The 20,786-nt window shown below is 41.9% G+C and overlaps 1 protein-coding gene across 2 annotated transcripts in view; it reads left to right on the forward strand.

Annotated features, from left to right (window-relative positions):
- The first annotated feature begins 15,584 nt into the window (after positions 1 to 15,584).
- LOC140719725 (lysophospholipid acyltransferase 2-like) overlaps positions 15,585 to 20,786 on the forward strand; it is an 81,546-nt gene continuing 76,344 nt past the window's right edge. Inside the window, exon 1 of one of the 2 annotated variants that reach the window (XM_073034545.1) lies at positions 15,585 to 15,953. In XM_073034545.1, the coding sequence (XP_072890646.1) occupies positions 15,882 to 15,953 (72 nt within the window). In that variant the 5' untranslated portion in view covers positions 15,585 to 15,881. The remainder of the gene's footprint in view (positions 15,954 to 20,786) is intronic. The other variant, XM_073034546.1, reaches the window with a different exon arrangement.

Below are 20,786 nucleotides of genomic sequence, written 5' to 3' on the forward strand. Positions count from 1 at the left end.
AGTTCAATAAACAGCATTCTTGTCTCTGGGTGTTGATTTAATTTCAGTTCCAGTGAAACTGGTTATATAAAACTGCTCTTAGTCCACTTCTGATGGAATGCTGCACCACATGAGTGCCTGTCTTTTGAATGTGAGGTTGTGTTTGTACTCTCAAATGGATGTAAGAGCCCATTGCTCCATTTCAAAGAACAGAGGGTCGTTTCTTCCTGATGCCCTGGCCAATAATGATCCCCTAGCCTGCATTATTCGGATGTTTTATGCAGCCATGATCGCTCAGCAGTTTATTGCTGTGTGCATATTGGCTGCAGTGGTCCTCTCTGCCACTATGGATTTTTTCAAATCTACCTCATGCTCTGTAAAAGGCTTTGTGGGAAAGAGAGGTCCTGAGGTTGTTAAAGCTGCTATATAAATAGAAATGCTGCTTTAATATTAATGCATGCTGTTGTCAATAAGGAAATCCCTGCTACACACCATTCCTTCTAATCTAACCTTAGTACATAGATGTGATCAATGGACTATTCCAAAATGATTTTTCTTCACTTTAAGACAGAAAAACTGAGAGAGTTTGGCATTCCGAAAATCACTTGAACTGATAGTTGTAATTAACTCTTTGGACCAGTGTGGGGCGCTGGATTTTTAAAGCACCTGAATTGGTTAACTGTAGTTTAATGACAGTTACTGATCATCTAGAGTTGCTTGTGTTTTCCCAAGCTCTTTGTCTCCTGATGACTTCTGTTTAAACTGTTGAGTTTATTTTGATAGGGATTCTGTGTTATTTGAAATATTTAAGCAGATGCCTGATTAGAGCTAATCGCAGGGTCTAGTTTTGAAATGTTACTTCTCAAAGTGTCACTTAGCTGAGCCACCTACCGTACTTTCTTTTGGAATTATTATGAATAAACTCTCCTTGGCGTTGCTACATCAGAGTCTGTCATTCCTCTGCACTTGTGTTCTGATATTGCCAGTGAACATCGTGACAACATTGGCAGCAACACAGGGAGACTGAACCATGGACTTCCTACATTCAAGCAAATGAGGGTCGTTGACAAGGAATAAACTGAAGATTTATGGTGTGCAAACTGTTGGTTTATTGAGGAAGGAAAAGCACCTTTACACATTGGAATAAAATGTTGACTATGGAGAAGAGAGAGAGAGAGAGAGAGAGAGAGAGAGAGAGAGAGAGAGAGAGAGAGAGAGAGAGAGTGAAAGTGAAATAGAGAGATAGATAGATCGAGAGAGAGAGAGAGAGAGAGAGAGAGAGCCAGTATGGACTCAATTGGTCAAATGATCTTCCCCTGTCTGTCCCAATTCCTTCTATTCTAAGACAGAGTGAGAGAAAGGAAAAACAGAATGAAAGAGCGATGAATTTGAACATTCCTTTTCAAATAGGACTTTAGCAATAATGTTCAAACAGACAATCTTTGGAGGCAGAGGAATTAATTGTTTGACCAAAAACAGCCAACTCTATTAACTGGAAAGTTTCCAAGGATTCTTCTAGCTGACTTTGTGAATAGTCCGTCCAATTCTTTCTTTTTATTCCTCTCCTAACACAAAAAATGCCACATTAATATGATTGCTTTTTATGCTAAGAAATGACTGTCAAAGGAAATGAGTCATCTTGCCCAATGACATTACAAAATCTTTTTTTGGTTAAATAACAAGATTGGAGAAACAATCACTTCCGTCTTAATAACATAGCAACCAGAAAGGTAGACTGTACTCTTACCAAAATAGAGAGAGCTCAAGTCAAAGGACTGTGTGTGAAGTAGTGCAGTTTGTATGTGGTGCTGTCTCCTGAAGTCGTAGACTTTTGCAAAACCTCCTTTAATTTAACCTATCTACCTTCAGCTTCTGGTGGGACCATCAGATTAACACACAGTATGTTCATTTAAATATTGGCAAGTGTGGATTTGTGGTCTTCAGAAGGAGAAATTAGAAGTCCTCCTGATCTTGAATTGTTCAAAGGGGATGGATTGAAACAGGTACCACATTGCTAAAGGCACTAATGCAAATTAACAAGATCAAGAACCACAGTATATTTCTGAAAAGTTAAAATTAAATTGCATGGAATTTATTTTAACTTGTACGAAACCTGGTGTAAACACTCTTCCAGTGCTGTCCACACTTCTTGTCACCATATTCCAAAAAAAAGATATAAAGGAATCAAAGTCCAAAACAGGTGTAAGGATGACACCAGCATTGAGAGTTGCGATTGAGTGTTCAGATGACACCATTATTGAGAGTTAAGATTAAAAGTTCAGATGACATCAGCATTAAGAATTGCGGTTGTGTTCAGATGACACCAGGGTTGAGAGTTAGGATTGAGTGTTCAGATGACACCAGGATTGAAAACCCAGATTAGGATAGACTGCGCAGCCTGGAGAGTTTATTTCTTGAAAAGAAATATATAGTTACTGGATAGAGGTAATTAAAATTGTGAAAGGATTACTTTGCACTGAAATGGACATTCTATCGTTCTAATTGTGTTCTTTCTTGTAAAAATTATGTATAATTTATGGTTTAATAATTTTTCTGTGAAAGCCTCATTTACAAACAAGAGAAAATCTGCAGATGCTGGAAATCCAAGCAACACACACTACATGCTGGAGGAACTCAGCAGGCCAGGCAGCATCAATCGAAAAGAGTATAGTCAACTTTTTGGGTCGAGACCCTTCATCAGGACTCTATTTATTTATTTATTTGGTTATTTATTGTGATACAACACGAAACAAGCACTTTCAGCCCTTCAAGCCGTGCTGCCCAGCAAACTGCAAATTTAACCCTAGCCTAATCACAGGACAATTTACAAAGAACAATTAACTTACCAACTGGTATGACTTTGGACTATGAGAGGAAACTGGAGCACTTGGAGGAAACCCACGCGAGAATGGGGAGAATGGACAAACTCCTTATGGGCAGCAGTGGGATTATGATGCTATAATATCATAAGAGCATTACACATAGGAGCAGAATTAGGCCATTCAGCCCATTGAGTCTGTTCCACCATTCCATCGTGGCTGATTTATTATCCCTCTCAACCCCATTCTCCTGCCTTCTCCCCATAATCTTTGATGCCCTTACTAATCAAGAGCATATCAACCTCTGCTGTAAATATACTCAGTGACTTGGCCTCAACAGCTGTCTGTGGTTATAAATTCCGTAGGTTCACTACCCTCTGGCAAAAGAAATTCTTCCTCACCTCAGTTCTAAAGGGATGTCCATGCTGCTAAAAGTAGGTTTTTCATTCACTTACCTGTGCATATGCCAATAAACACGACTTTGGCCATTGGAGTTTCAACTTTAGGATTTGATATGGTGGATTTGGAGAAGAGATTCCTGTTTGTGGGAAACTCAAATCCCAGAGTGCATAAACATACAATAAACACTGAAAATAGCAACAAGGAGTTCAGAAGAATCTTCTTCACCTATGGGGTGGGGGTAATGTTTGACCTTCTATCACAGGACATTATGGACATGCTATGTTGGTGCCAGTATGTATCGCGAGAATTGAAGATTGGCCTGAGCACATCCAAGGCTGTGTTTGCTTTTAACGGAAACAATGCATTTTATGGTGTGTTTCTATGTACATGTGGTTCCTTAAGGTTGTTATAGCTGGTGGTGGGTAGTGGTGACAAGCTTCCACTATCTGTTAAATGCTCCCAATGGCATGTGCCTCAAATAGCCTCTGATACCCAAGTCCAGCTCCTGGCCTTCGCATGTGGCGTAGCTACTAAGCCCGGCAGAACCGTTCCTACTGCCTGGAGAAGGGGCAAAGATGGGTTACTGGCACCTTAAAACCAGTCTCTTTTGGCAGATGGAGCTTGTTAGCCATGGTTGGCAGGTCATCTAGGAGAAGGGAACCCCTGATCTCAAACTTCCGCTGCCTTGTGGCTATACCCACTCAAGGGAAACACCTATGCTGGGTCCGCCAGAAAAAGCAGGATCTCCCAGTAGCCACACATTTTAATTCCACGTCCCTTTCCCATTCTGATATGTCTATTCATGGCCTCTATTGTCAAAATGAATCCGAACTCAGGTTGGAGGAACAACACCTTATATACCGGCTGGGTAGCCTCCAACCTGATGGCATGAACATTGACTTCTCTAACTTCCGTTAATGCCCCTCCTTCCCTTCTTACCCCATCCCTGACATATTTAGTTGTTTGCCTGTTCTCCATCTCCCTCTGGTGCTCCCCTCCTCCTTTCTTTCTCCTGAGGCCTCCCGTCCCATGATCCTTTCCCTTCTCCCGCTCTGTATCACTTTCTCCAATCACCTTTCCAGCTCTTAGATTCATCCCACCCCCTCCGGTCTTCTCCTATCATTTCGCATTTCCCCCTCCCCCCATTACTTTCAAATCTCTTACTATCTTTCCTTTTGGTTAGTCCTGACGAAGGGTCTCGGCCCGAAACGTCGACAGCGCTTCTCCCTATAGATGCTGCCTGGCCTGCTGTGTTCCACCAGCATTTTGTGTGTGTTATTGTTTGAATTTCCAGCATCTGCAGATTTCCTCGTGTTTGCTCAAGGGAAAGGCACTGGTTTTATACCCTGAGAGAAAAGTGCAGAGCTGGAGTCCCTAAGGCAGTCCTACATTCAGTTCAATGCTGACTGGCAGCCCCTGCAATGCTGCTGGTACCAAACTGTATCAGACTCTGCCGTTCCTTTCAATTCACCAATTGTGTCAGGAGAGAGTGAGCCTGCTGAATGGGCAACAGCTTGCTCTCCGTATTGCACTGCCCTGGCTTGCATATCTAGACAGCTTGGACACAACATCTATAGTCAACGGAGGCCTCACTCTCTGCATGTGACAAAAAAATGAACAAAAGGACTGGTGAAGGTGGAAAACCTAGACTCTATCTGTTGGAAACCATGTAGAAGCAAACAACAGAAGCTCCTGCTAATTGAGAGGAAGTAGAGTTCAAGACCTACATGGATCACACAGATCAACTGGGCTAAATGCTGCAGAATTGTCTGAAAGTATACTACATTGAGGGCATACGAAGGCTGACTTCAACTGAAGCACGATGACAGTGGCAGTGACAATGAACGATGTCCAGTGCTTTGTCACCTCTTTGGTCAAGGTGATAATACTGTGTGCTTTCACAGTCTCATTAAAGAGGTTTTAACAAATAAGCTCTGGAATCCTAACCAAATATTATTCATCTGCACACAAACTTGGTCATCTCATCAATAAACCCAATCGTCACTGGGTGTTATGAATTCATGATGGCTCATTCCGAAAGCTGAAAATATGCGATGTGTTCAGTCACACTATACTTAATTATAGACTCTGATTAGATGCCAACAACATATGTTAGGCTAGCCTGCCTCCAATCACCTTGTTTCACTTGCCACTTACACAGGTGTGTAGGTACCTACCTGTGTCGATGAGAAAGCAATATGATTATCTGGTAAGTATCATCCTGTGGGAAAAGATCTCCAGTCACCAAATGCAACCTCAGCTCTGATCATCTATAACAATACAGCATTCCCTCAAATAATATCCCTCTAACTTTGTCGTTCAACCTCAGTATTGATTCATTAGCAATAGTGCAGCCCTCTCATAGTACTAATGCTTCACAGGAAGCTCTCAGAAATGCCTGTCTATGCATGCAGCGCTCCCTCAGTACTCTCGGGGTCACACTGTCGTTGAGTATTGGGCACCATGATAGAGTAGCGATTAGTACAACACTATCACAGCTCGGGGTGTTGGTACTCAGAGTTCAATTCTGGTGTCAGCTGTAAGGAGTTTGTACATCCACCCTGTGGAATGCCTAAGTTTAGGCCAGGAGCTCCGAAGACTGTACCGGTTGGTAGCTTAATCGGTCATTGCAAATCGCCCTGTGATTAGGTTAGAGATGAATCGGGGGTTATTTGTTGGCGTGGCTTGAAAAGTTGAAAGGGTCTAGTCTGCACTGTGTCTCAATAAATAAAGGGGAGAAAAGCCTTGTTGGTTACCTTCTGTCTCAGTCATCTGGCGGTTATCTATACTGTTTCCCTGGAAGTGCCTGCAAGAAAGTGAATCTCAAGCTGGTGAGGATGAATCTCAATATGGTGAAAGAGAATGGCAATTCTGTGGAATTCATTGCCACAGACATCTGTGAAAGCCATGGCATTGAGTATATTTAAAGCAGGGGTTGATACGTTCTTGTTTAGTCAGGGTGTCACAGGTTATGGGGAGAAGGCAGAAGAATGGGGTTGAGAGGGATAATAAATCAGCCATGATGGAATGGTGAAACAGACTCAAAGGGCCGAATGGCCTAATTCTGCTCCCATGTCTTATGGTCATATAACTGTTCAATTATCCCACGGTAGTAACCCGCTAACAGTGCAAGACATCTCATTATTAGTTCTTTCCTCAATAATACAGCATACCCTCACTATTACCCAACTAACAAATCTTCATTCCACAGGTACTAGCACTCCTATGAAGCAGCTCATTTACATTTCATCATAGCATCAGTATTTTCTATTTAATAATGTACACATTTGCTTCTCACACCAACAGCACCCCAACTCCCTCAGCACTACCCTGTAACAGTACTGTTTTCTTTAAGTACTGTCCAGATGACAGTGCTGTTCTTCCTCAACATAATGACTGTAGCACACCCACACTGCTGTTCTTCCTCAATGTAATGACTGTAGCACACCCACACTGCTGTTCTTCCTCAATGTAATGACTGTAGCACACCCACACTGCTGTTCTTCCTCAACGTAATGACTGTAGCACACCCACAGTGCTGTTCTTCCTCAACGTAATGACTGTAGCACACCCACACTGCTGTTCTTCCTCAACGTAATGACTGTAGCACACCCACACTGCTGTTCTTCCTCAACATAATGACTGTAGCACACCCACACTGCTGTTCTTCCTCAACGTAATGACTGTAGCACACCCACACTGCTGTTCTTCCTCAATGTAATGACTGTAGCACACCCACACTGCTGTTCTTCCTCAACGTAATGACTGTAGCACACCCACAGTGCTGTTCTTCCTCAACGTAATGACTGTAGCACACCCACACTGCTGTTCTTCCTCAACATAATGACTGTAGCACACCCACAGTGCTGTTCTTCCTCAATGTAATGACTGTAGCACACCCACACTGCTGTTCTTCCTCAATGTAATGACTGTAGCACACCCACACTGCTGTTCTTCCTCAACGTAATGACTGTAGCACACCCACACTGCTGTTCTTCCTCAACGTAATGACTGTAGCACACCCACACTGCTGTTCTTCCTCAACGTAATGACTGTAGCACACCCACACTGCTGTTCTTCCCCAACGTTACGATTGTAGCAAACCCACAGTGCTGTTCTTCCTCAATGTTACGATTGTAGCAAACCCACAGTGCTGTTCTTCTTCAATGTAACGACTGTAGCACACCCACAGTGCTGTTCTTCCTCAACGTAATGACTGTAGCACACCCACACTGCTGTTCTTCCTCAACGTAATGACTGTAGCACACCCACACTGCTGTTCTTCCTCAACGTAACGACTGTAGCACATCCACACTGCTGTTCTTCCTCAACGTAATGACTGTAGCACACTCACACTGCTGTTCTTCCTCAACGTAATGACTGTAGCACACCCACACTGCTGTTCTTCCTCAACGTAATGACTGTAGCACACCCACACTGCTGTTCTTCCCCAACGTTACGATTGTAGCACACCCACAGTGCTGTTCTTCCTCAATGTTACGATTGTAGCACACCCACAGTGCTGTTCTTCTTCAATGTTACGATTGTAGCACACCCACAGTGCTGTTCTTCCCCAACGTTACGATTGTAGCACACCCACAGTGCTGTTCTTCCTCAACGTAATGACTGTAGCACACCCACAGTGCTGTTCTTCCTCAATGTTACGATTGTAGCAAACCCACAGTGTTGTTCTTCCTCAACGTAATGACTGTAGCACACCCACACTGCTGTTCTTCCTCAACGTAATGACTGTAGCACACCCACACTGCTGTTCTTCCTCAACGTAATGACTGTAGCACACCCACAGTGCTGTTCTTCCTCAACGTAATGACTGTAGCACACCCACAGTGCTGTTCTTCCCCAACGTAATGACTGTAGCACACCCACACTGCTGTTCTTCCTCAACGTAATGACTGTAGCACACCCACAGTGCTGGTCTTCCTCAATGTAATGACTGTAGCACACCCACACTGCATTCTTCCTCAACGTTATGATTGTAGCACACCCACACTGCTGTTCTTCCTCAACGTAATGACTGTAGCACACCCACACTGCTGTTCTTCCTCAACGTAATGACTGTAGCACACCCACAGTGCTGTTCTTCCTCAACGTAATGACTGTAGCACACCCACACTGCTGTTCTTCCTCAACGTTATGACTGTAGCACACCCACTGTGCTGTTCGCTTTCCAGTGTGGCAACCCCACAGTGTTATCCCCTTGAATATGTAAAATTCCCCAATACTTCCCTCTAATAGTACAACACAGCTTCTGTACTAATGAATCCTGAAGAAACGTGTCAGCTGTTTATTCTCCTCCCTAAATGCTGCATGAACTGCTGAATTCCTCCAGTATTTTGTGCATATTGCTCAAGATTTCCAACATCTGCATCATTTCTTGTGTTCTGTGTTACCCTGTTAACAGACCAGTATTCCCTCTGTAATGCTTTTTTAAAAAGAAAAGCACTCTCCCAGTAAAAAATTTCCTTCATAACAACACATCACATCTTCTGTATCATCCCTTTTAGACTATAAGCATAGCATTAGAATAAGGCCATTCAGCCCATCGAGTCTGCATTGTATTGGTTTCCCTGAGTATAACTGACCTAACAGTGCTGTAATTCATCAGTACATCCCTGTTATCAGTGAAGATTACCCCTCCAACAATGCTCCAGAACAGCCCATCTAAACTCACTCCACCCTCAATATCACACCTTTGGTTCTGCCCCTCTTGCTGTACAATGTACTCTTTGGCAACCCTTCAAACAGTAGAGCACTTTTTCATAACTATTTTCCCTATTATTTCTATTTCCCTTTTTCCTATGGTCCACTCTCCTCTCCTATCAGATTCCTTTTCCTCCAGCCCTTTACCTTTCCCATTCACCTGGCTTCACCCATCACCTTCTATCTAGCCACCTTTCCCTCCCCCCCCCCCCCCCCAGCCTTTTCATCCTGGCATCTCCCCCCTTCCTTTTCAGTACTGAAGAAGGTTCTTGGCCCGAAATGTTGACTGTTTACTCCTTTCCATAGATGTTGGCTGACCTGCTGGATTCCTCCAGCATCTTTTGTGTGTTGCTCTGGACTTCCAGTATCTGCAGAATCTCTTGTTCCCCAATTATTACTTTTCTCCTCACTGTATTCGATAATTGACATTGAATAATTTCTGTTCAGTGTATTGCCTGAACCTGTGTGCCTGTGACACTGCCACAAGCAAATATTTCATTGTCCCTGTACCTCACCCCATTTGTGTATGTGTAAATAAACTTGAATTGACTTGACAATAAGACCATAAGATGTAGGAGAAGAATTAGGCCATTTGGCCCATTGAGTCAAGATGATGCAAACATGGCTAACAAGTGAAATCAAAGTTAACATAAAAGCCAGACAGGGCATACAATAGAGCAAAAATTAATTGGAAGTTAGAGGATTGGGAAGCTTTTAAAAAACAACAGAAGGCAACTAAAAAGTCATTAAGATGGTAAAGATGGAATATGAAGTAAGCCAGCCAATAATATTGAAGAGGATACCAAAAGTTTCTTCAGATACATGAAGTGTAAAAGAGAGGTGAGAGTGGATATCAGACTGCTGGAAAACAATGCTGGAGAGGTAGTGATGGGTGGACAAAGAAATAGTGGATGAACTGAATAAGTATTTTGCATCAGTCTTCACAGTGGAAGACACCAGCTGTGTGGTGGAAGTTCCAGGTGTCAGGGGGCATGAAGTGTGTGAAATTACCATAATTAGAAAGAAGATTCTTGGGAAACTGAAAGGGCTGAAAGTAGATAAGTCACCTGGACCAGATGGTGTATACCCCAGAGTTCTGAAAGAGATGGCCAAAGAGACCATGGAGGCATTAGTAATGATCTTTCAAGAGTCACTAGATTCTGGATTGGTTCTAGAGTACTGGAAAATTGAAAATGACTGTGATTTTTCCTGACAAATTTTTCTGCATAAGTGGTATATCATTGCCTTTTTCTGGCTTCTGGCAGTGTCTTTACAAGACACATGACCCCAGCTAATATCAAAACCCTTCAGAGATTGTCTGCCTGGCATCAGTTGTCCCATAACCAGGACTTGTGATATGCACTAGCTGCTCATACAACCACCATCGCTTCACGTGATCCTGATTGGGGTGGGGCAAGGGCAGGTGCTACACCTTGTCAAAGGGTCACCTGCAGCTAGCGGAGGGAAGGAGCACCTTATGCCTCCTTTAGTAGAGACAGATCTCAACCCCACCGCCCAATTTTAATTGATTACCCCACTAAAATTTACTAAAATTGCAGCCTTATCTCAGGAATGAAGATGAATTACAGTGGATTCTGGTTAATTGGGATATATTGGGACCAGTACATTTTGGCCCAATTAAGTGGCTGCTCCAAATAGCTGAAGTTTCATGGAAGTACATAAAAAGTATAAAAAAAGAAAAACTAGCATTTAGCGAAGTAACAATTTATGTATTTATGTGAAATACAGAACAAATTAGAACATTATCTCAACAGTACTGTAAAACTGTGCATTAGTTCCTAATAGTTAAATAAGTAAATAGATTGACAATAAACAAACAGATAATTAAATAACAAGATAATAATCAACTAACTAGCACTGAGAACATGAGTTGTAGAGACCCTGGAAGTGAGCCCATAGGTTGTGGTAGGTTTACCCATGCCAAACAGGTCAAAAGGTAAAGGCCAGACTAAGAGTGGTCCACTGGTCCTGCAGATTCAAGGATTCAGCTCAGGGCTAACAATGCTGACAGGTAAAATAAAATTGTTATGGAAACAGCAAAGCAGAATCTTCTGTGTCCACGTGCGACTGAGAGCTCCGAATCTCAATTGGGGAACAATGGAGAGGATGACCAAAGATGGACAGAGATGGAGAAACTTCAGTCTTGTCCTAAACGCCAGCAGCGTTATGGGCATCTTGCCTGAGAAGAATTTTCCTTGCCGATCCTTTGTAATGAAATCTTGTGGTCATTTTATTGGCTTGAGGTTTGTAGTAAATATCTCTTCTGGTAGTTAGCATAAACTCTCTGGAAGCCCCTGGTGGTAACAGTGTGTATTTGCTTCTTCCGTTTATTTTGTGATGTGATTGTAACTCCACTGTGGGGTGAATCTTATTCTGATTCATGTGTAGTCTTAAGTTAACTTTGTGTGCAATGAAGGATGGTATGTCCTGATGCTCTGGGCTTTGTGACAGAGGACTCACCTTCATTCTAAATGCTACTTGCTTACTTGATTTGTCTTTTTTTTCTCTCTGCACATAGGGTGTTTGATAGTCTTTTTTTTAATGGGTTCTTTTGGGTACCTTTGTTTTGTGGCAGCCTATAATGATGTGAATCTCAAGGTTGTACAATGTATACACACAGTACTTTGATAATAAATGTACTTTGGATGTTGAAAACGGAGTGGATTGAACTCAGTGCGAGACAGAGATTGAGTTGCAGGAGTTCACACTGGACAAAATAGTGTGGAGCTATTTATTGTGCTTTCTGGTACGTATCTTTTATAAATATTGGCAGATTTCTTTTTGCTATTTTCAATAAGTTGGACTTTTTGAAGCACCTCATAAACACCTTTGCATGAAAATGCTAAGGAACACCAGTCATTTTTTCTTTGATCATAATCTACATATCATAACATGTAAACAGCCCACATTGGAAAAGGCAGTATTGAAATATACAATCACATTAAGTGCATTTGAGCTTTGACATTCCAGTTGTTAGCAAACAGTAGTTGCTTTCTTGGCAGTTTAAATAAAAGACGTTATCTTCCCTTTCTTTATTGTTCCATGGACTTTTTACGTAGGCTGAGAATGTCATGCATTATGGAGCAGAGCTGTAAAGAATGTAATGTCCCGTCTTTAATCTCTGTTTGGTTCAATATTCAGTTTATATCAGGAACTCATCTCCATGACTGGTGGCCACAACATCCATCATCGTCATCACTATATGCCACGTCATATGACGTGGGTGATGATGGTCCTCCACATGTCTTTAATCTGTTAAGTTCCATAAGCTCTTCAAAACTTTTCCTTTGCTGTAACTCATGAATGTCATGTGCATTTGACTGTGACATTTTCTTCCATCAATTTTTCCTGTCACTGCAAGATGTTTGAGCTTCTCTTTCTTCAGTACATGTCCCACAAATTCCAGCTGCTGTTTCCTGATTGATGATATCAGCTCTCTTCTTATTCCAGTTTTTCACAACACTTCTTCGACATCCACTCAACTTGAACTTGAAATCATCCAACATTCTTCGTTCTATTTTCCTAACTTGGAATATGTCCTGTTAACCTAATACTTCTCTGATGTCAGATTGGAGTAATCTCAATTTCAAAGCTCTAATCCCTGTTTTCAAATCCTTCTTTACCCTCACCCCTCCCTATTTCTGTAAATTCCTGCAGATCCTCAATTCCCTGAGAATTTCTAGGTTTTCAGCTATCACACGTTTTATTGTTCTGCCTGTAGCAACCATATATTTCACTATCAAAACCCTTAACTTTGCTAATCTTTCCCCAGTTCTCTTCCTCTCTACTTCTCTTCATTTGGGATGTTCTCTAAAACCAACTTTAACTATCTTAATGTCCTCTTATGCTTGTTCACTCATTGTGAGCCATATTGTATGATGTGGGCAATCATGGTCGTTCAATGACCATGATTGTTCTTGGCAATTGTTTCTACAGAAGTGGTTTGCCATTGCTTTCTTTTGGGCAGTGTCTTTACAAGACGGGTGACCCCAGCCATTATCAACACTCTTCAGAAACTGCCTGCCTATTGTCAGTGTTTGCATAACCAGGACTTGTGATGTGCACTAAACTGATCATATGACTATCTGCCACCTACTGCCATGGCATTACGTGACCCTGATCAGGGGGCTAAGCAGGTGGCACACCTTGCCCAAGGGTTACTGCAGGCTAGCGGAGGGGAGGTGTGCCTTACGCCTCCTTTGGTAGAGGCGTATCACCACCCTGCCACCCAAGAATACAGGATGCAATAATGTCAGTAAGGCTGGCATTAATTCTTCAGTCTTATTTGCAGCTAAAAGAGTGAAGGCAAACCATTGCAAGCTAAACGGTGAAGGTGCTCTCTCAGTTCTGCTGGACAGAGTTCTCCAGGACTTCAGTATAATATACTGAAGGATTATTTGGAATATGTTCAAGTCAAGATGGGGTGTGAATTGGAAATTGCCCTGGAAGCAATAGTGTTCCCATTTCTCTCTCACTCTTGTCATTTTGAGTGACAGTAGGTGTGTGTTTGGTGAGCTCCTGCATCAGAAATCTCGGTGAACTTCCAGTGAACTCTGTAGGCGATATTAAATAGGATTTTCTGCACAATGTTCCAGTTTATTGAAGGGTTGTTTAGCTGTTACCAATAAAGAGGACCATTTTGTTCCTGATGGCTCTGAACTTTTTAATGTTATTATGAAGTTATGCAACCATAAAACCATCTTCAGCCTGCCCTCTATGCACTCCGTTTATACTTCTCTCAGACTCAGTAAGGCAGTCAGCCAGCCAGCATAATCAAAGACTCCAACCCGCCCGGCAGTCAGTTACTCTTCTCCTCTCTTCTATTAGGCAGAAGATACAGACGCCTGAAAGCATGTCCCACTACAGTCAAGGACAGCTTCAAGGACAAGGACAGCTTCAAGGTCAAGGACATTGTTATCAGACTCTTGAATAGACCTCCTGTATGATAAGATGGTCTATTGGTCTCACAATTTACCTCATTATGATCTTACATCTTATCATGTAAATGCATTGTACTTTTTTGGAAGCTTATTCACTTTATTCTGCATTGATATTGCTTTACATTATTCTAGCTGAATGCTTTGTGTAATGATTTGATCTGTGTGAACAGTGTGCAAGTCAAGCTTTTCAATGTATCTCGGTACATGTGACAACAATAAATCAAAACCAAAACACCTTTGACTTGCGCTTTGAGGAAAGCTCTGTGGAAATGCACATCGACAGTTTATTCCTTTCCGCAGATACTGTGTTCCTGCAGCATTTTATTTGTGCACCTTTCTGCAAACTGAAACATTCATATTTAAGAAGCATCGTTTCACAACTCCAGGATAAATGATAGGCAAAACCATAAGTTTTAAAGTGCACCTGCTGATGTTGCTTAGACAAAATGACAAGCAATTTGTGCAGTGTACCCACAAATAGTAATTTGATAACCTGTTTGTTTTCAGTGGTGTCAATTGATGGTTAAATATTATCCCAGCTATTGGAAGAACTCTCCCATATTTCTTAGGATTCTGTCATGGGACATTTCCAGCCACTTGAGAGGATAGATGGGACATTGGATCATGGAGAGTGATGGGAATCTACCTTATCCGGTCCACTGTAATGTGCATTTACAATTGGTCGTACATTCTACCCTGTGTGGAACATTCTGAACCAGGTTGTTGTTATTGTAAACTATTAATTGAGCTGAAAATCTGCTTGTGATTATGCACTGTGAATAATATACTTTTCACGGGATTATGTTCTTTACAAAGCAGTGTCCCACCAGCAGTCCTACTATGGTCTGGACTTTCTGTCATGCTATTTAAACTACCTATTTGAGTGGCAGCGTGGAGGTACATTTCTACCAAAAGAGATGTAAGTCACTCCTTCCCTCAGACAACCTGCTTAGCTCTGTGATCAGGGTCATGTCAAGCCATGGGAGCAGGAGGTTGTATGAGCAGCTGGTGCACATCCCAAGTCCTGGTTATGTGACCACTGACACCAGGCAGACAATCTCTGAAGGGTATTGATCATGGCTGGGGTGGCCCATCTGCCCAGAAGAAGGCAATGGCAAACTACTTCTGTAGAAAAATATGCCAAGAACAGTCATGGGGAACCCATCAACCTCCACTTTAAATACACCCAATGACCTGGCCTGCACAGCCATCAGTGGAAATGAATTCTACAGATTCTAGAGAATTCCCTCCTCATCTCTGTTCCAAAGGGGCATTGCCCTATTCTGAGCTGAGCCCTCTGGTATTGGACTCCTCCACTATAGGAAACATCCACTCTATCTAAGCCTTCCAATAACGTGTAAACACGAACTGTTTATCTTTCTTCAAACAAGGGGAGCATTCGGCCCGTCGAACCTATTCCACCGTTCAGTCAGCTCAAGGCTAAACCTGACGTCCACTCATATCAGAAGATTCCACTGGGCCTTTCTCTTCGTTTTTGAACACTTTACTCTTTAAATATAAAATTTGTCCTTTAGATTGGATAGTCTATTTCATATTTTCAGCAGCGTTTCTCTTTCTTGTAAAGAGGATAAAGCGTCCTATTTATAATCAGTTGGTGAACTTCAGTCCAGCAGGGATATTATGAATAAATAACCAAAAGGGGGTGCTGTAGTAACAGTTGTCTCAAAGCCCGGCACACAAAATGTGGACCGAAGAAATATCCCGTGTGGAATCCTTTTGTGCTTAGATTGCCGTTAAAAGATTTCTGCGCTCAGTCACCCCACCCCCTGCTTTGGAAATTATGACGTTCACCAGTGAAAGACAGAAGAAAGTCACAAACTTTGGGCGAATAAAGTTCGCCCCGGAAGCAGGCGTCAGACTAGGGTGGAGCCGCAAGTTTGTGCGCGGTTCGAGTTTGGAAGTTGCAGGTGAGGAGCGTGTGGGTTACAGGTGACTGAGGAGTGATTTCAGTACACGCCGCACAGACTCCGGTGCAAGAATGCGGTCGAATAGCTGTGGGTCCGATCTGCTTCTGCCTCTGAGCGAGTGGCTCCGTTTACCCATAGAACAGGTATTAACTTGAGAAAATTCAACCTTAGGACATTTATGTGTGAACGAAACTGTTTATGTTTTCCCAAAGATGTCATTCCCATCTTGGTAAAACATGGCTATTATTTAGCCTCAGGGACAGAGTTTGGTTTGTTGTTAGCTTTGATTCAGTCGACGGTTCTGTGTCAGAAGCTTGTGTGGATTAAGCCCAAGTCCAGAAAATTCACTATTAAGATCAGACTGATCCTGAGAGGCAACACGCTATTATAGATATCACGTTTGAAGTCAACTGTTACGATTAAGCCCATTTCTTGGGTTATAGGTCTCATGATATTTTTGGGAGTACTTTTTCAGAACTTATCCTTTAAATAACTCTTTTTAAACTGCTGTCTGTAATAACTTAGTTGCTATTTCTTGGAAGTTGCTGTGTTCAGACTACATTTCCTGCATTATAACCATGACCACAATTACAAGAGTGCTTAATTGGCTGTGGCACTTTAAGAGAGGCATAATATAAAGACCAAGTAGTTGACTGAAACAGTACTAATTGAGGGTTTATGTTCAGCTCTGGACACTTGGGTACAGAAGCTAAGCTGATATTTAGTGTGGTTTGGAAGGACTAGGGTCTTTGTAGGGAGTGGATATTTCAATAAATATTTAACTGAAGTTGTTTTTTTTCTGACCAAGAATTCTGTTGTCTTGGGCAATTTTTTTTTTTAACTATTACCAAAAAAAAAACCCTAAATGGATTCTGACTGCAAGGTGTTCCGCTGCATTAGGAAATTTGTAGGAAAATGGTGACTTGAGGTTATGAACAATTCACTTCCTTAAATACCAGTTGGCAAGTATTCTGACAGCGGAGGTGCTACTTAAATGGAGGCGCATCCTTGTTATCTAGCTACGATTGAAGTATTCATTATTGAATATTGTGTGAGAATATGGTGAGCAGTTTTGAGCTCCTTATCTACGAAAGGGTGTTCTGGCATTGGAGAAGGTCCAGAGGAGGTTCATGAAAATGAGTTTGGGAACTAATGGGTTAACATATAAGCAGCATTTGATGACGTTGGGCTTGTACACTCTGGAGTTTAGAAGAATGAGGGGTGATCTCACTGAAACCTCTGGAACATTGAAAGGCCTAGATGGAGTGGGCCTTGTGAAGATGTTTCCAAGAGTGGAGGAGACTAGGACCAAAGGTCAGATTCGTAGCACAAATGTGCCTCTTTAGAACTGAGATGAGGAATTTCTTTAGCCAGAGGGTGGTGAATCTGTGGAATTCATTGACACAGATGACTGTGGAAACCGAGCCATTGGGTAATTTTGAAAACAGAGGTTGAAAAGTTCTTGATTAGTGTCAAAGGGTGTCAAAGGTTACAGGGAGCAGGCAGGAGAATGGGATTGAGAGGGATGATAAATCAACCATGATGAGCAGACTCAATGGGCTGAATGGCCTAATTCTGCTCCTATGTCTTATGGTTTTACATTACTTTTAAATATACATTTTACACAAATTTCTAAAGCTATTTGCTTTGTTTAATTAAGTAATAAGCAGATAGCCCTGTTGATTTAAAGATTTTGTGTTCCTTCAAAATAAGGTTGTGAATCTAAACCAAAACTCACAAGGTGTTGGAGGAATTCAACAGGCCAGGCAGCATCTATGGAAATATATAAACAGTCAATCTTTCAAGCCAAGACCCTTCTTCAAGACTGAAATGGAAGATAAAGATGCCAGAATAAGAAGATGGGGAGCGGAAAGAGGCGAGCTGGAAGCTGATAGGTGAAGCCAGGAGGGTGGGAAACATTGAGGGCTAGAGAGGAAGGAATCTGATAGGAGAGGAGAATATTTGTATTTTTTCATCAGAACAAACTTTTTAAAATTGTGTAGCTGGTATACCTAAAATTGGAGGATGTTATTTTCATATGTGGGATGACCTTGTGTGGCAAAACACTGAATTCAAATTGAACTGTGCCTGTAAGAAGCTTTTGTTATTAACCCATATATTTTATCTAAAAAGCTACATCCTTCTGTTGAGCTGACCCATAATGTCTCCCAGTTAGCTCCTGGTCTATGATGATTTAAGCACAGGAAAGCCAAGACAATCAAGTTTAAAGTCTTGGAGCAGATCTTTGGGCCCATATGCACTGCTACTGGATTGAGTTTGTTGTATCACAGTTTGAGGTCTGACATATTCTCTGGAGTGTGAATGGACTAGCATCACAACTTGCAGTAGTTAAGTTCATATGGTGCACTGTAGACTCCCCCACAGTGATTTCTATGCTCCAGAATACTCTGCACAATCTGAAGTTGTAAGGTGCTGGATTACTGATTCAGCATCTTCAAAAAGCAATGCCTCAAAAAGGCAGCATCCATCAGTAAGGACTCCCATCACCCAGGACATGCCCTTTTCTCATTGCAACCATCAGGAAGGAGGTACAGGAGCCTGAAGGCACACTCAATGCATCAGGAACAGCTTCTTCCTCTCCACTGTCAGATTTCTGAATGGACAATGAACTCATGTAGACTATATACATTCTATATATACTTGTAATTTGTAGTTATTATATATTACAATGTTCTGCTGCTGTAATACAACGCATTTCATGACATACAGCAGTAATGTTGAACCTAATTCTGAATCTATGAATAGAGACAGGCTTTCATTTATACAGCATCTTTTATGATCCAACGACTTCTAGTAATTCGTTTCACAGCCAATGAAATATGCCTGAAGTAAAATCCCTGTTGCAGTTGTCAGAGATATGCCAAGCAGATTACATACAGATAACAGTGTGATATGACTAGATGTATTGGTAGACAGAGTAATGTTGTCTCTGATACTGGGAAGAAAGCCATTGTTCAATTAACTGCTTTGTCTGGTATGGGTGGGTGTGTACTACACAGGATCAAAGTAAGCTGCAGAGAGTTGTAAACTCAGTTAGTTCCATCGTGGGCATGAGCCTCCAATGTTTCCAGGAGATTTTCAAGGAGCAATGACTCAAGAAGGTGGCATCAATCATTAAGGCCCCCCCCCCCCCCCATCACCCAGGTCATGCCTTATTCTGATTGCTACCATCAGGAAGGAGGTACAGGAGCCTGAAGGTACACACTCAGCAGTTCAGGAACAGCTTCTTCCCCCTCTGCCATCTGAGTTCTGAATGGACACTGAACCTATTAACATGACCTCACTTTTTTCCCCATTTTTACTCTACTTACTTAATTTAAGTTTGATGTATTTAATTCATTTTTAAAATTATGTATTGCAAAGTACTGCTGCCGCATAACAACAAGTTTCATGGCATATGCTGGTGACATTAAATCTGATTCTGAACTCCTGTCTGAAATGACATAGTGGGTTTCAATTTAAGATGATCTGAAGAATGCCGCCTGTGACAGTGAAGAACTCGGCAGTGCTGTGTGAGGTGTACTGGATTATGTGTCTGTATCTCTGGAGTTGGACTTGAGCTTGTGACATCTGAGGACCAAGTGTGTGTTCCAGTTTGTAGATGGCCACTGCGTGCCTGTGCTAATGGGAAAACAGATCATACAAATGATGGGTTCCAATCATAACAACACGGATAATTCACCTACACTGGAAAATTGCCCAGGGATATACAGGTTTTTTTAAAAAGCGAAGGCTGAGCCTGACCCAACTAGTTGATATCAACCTACTCTCAGTTGTTAGCCAATGACAGTAGGTGTCATTGAGGATGCTATCTAATGGTACCTATTCAGCATTAGCTAATGATAACCAATTGGGTTTAGCCAAGACCTCTCGGCTCCAAACTCCGTTGCACCCTTGAACCAGGTGATTGAATGGCAGAGCAGACTCGATGGGCCAAATAGGCTGATTCTGCTCCTGTGCCTTATGGTCTTGTGGACTAGTGTCGAGGAGAGAGCATGCACCAAAGAGCTGTATTCCAGAGGTAAAGTGCGAACAACTGCCTGTGACATTAAGGCAGCATTGAAATGAGTGTGGTATTGGGCCTCAGTAAACTGAAGTTAGGGAATGAAAAGGTTAATGTATGAGGAGTGTTTGATGCCTCTAGGCCTGTACTTGCTGGAACTTAGAAGAATGAAGAGGGATCTCATTGAACCCTATTGAATTTTGAAAGGCCTAGAAAGAGTGGATATGAGAAGGTGTTTCCAATAGCAGGGGAGTCTAGGCACAGCTTCAGGATGGAAAGATGCCCCTTTAGGACAGATGAAGAGGAATTTCTAGCCAGAGGATGATGTGTGGAATTCATTGCCACAGATGACTGTGGAGGTCAGGTCATTGGATATATTTAAAATGAAGGCTGTAGGTTTTAGATTAGTAAGGGCATCAGAGGTTATGGGGTTGAGAGGGAAAATAAATCAGCTATAACTGAATGCTGGAGAAGAATTGATGGGCTGAATGACTCAAGTCTGCTCGTGTGTCTTATGACTGGAATTGAGGAGAAAGCTGTCAAATCGCTGGAGTAACAACCCATACTATGGAGATCAGATGGATCAGTTAAGAAATGTTATAATAACCATTGACTGACTCTCCACTTGTTCCTGTTCTGAGTTGATCTCGTGTTTAACAAATACTGGGGAGGAAAATGAATCATCTCATTGTGACAAGAAACTTCTGTTGCATTCCAGTGAACTGAGAGATTATCGAATATTGATACTTGTGTATTACATAGCATGAAAACACAACTGATAATCTTATCCCTGTTTCTCCCACAAATTGGGAATTGAATGTACTTAATGAAATAGTAGAATCTCTCTTGTTTCAAGAGCTTGCGTTTATATTTCTCTAATATTGTAACATAATTTCAGAAGTATTATCAACAAAGTTGATATCTTCATGTTATGATTCATCAGAAGTGACCA

Source organism: Hemitrygon akajei, chromosome 32, assembly GCF_048418815.1.
Source record: "Hemitrygon akajei chromosome 32, sHemAka1.3, whole genome shotgun sequence".
NCBI lineage: Eukaryota > Metazoa > Chordata > Chondrichthyes > Myliobatiformes > Dasyatidae > Hemitrygon > Hemitrygon akajei.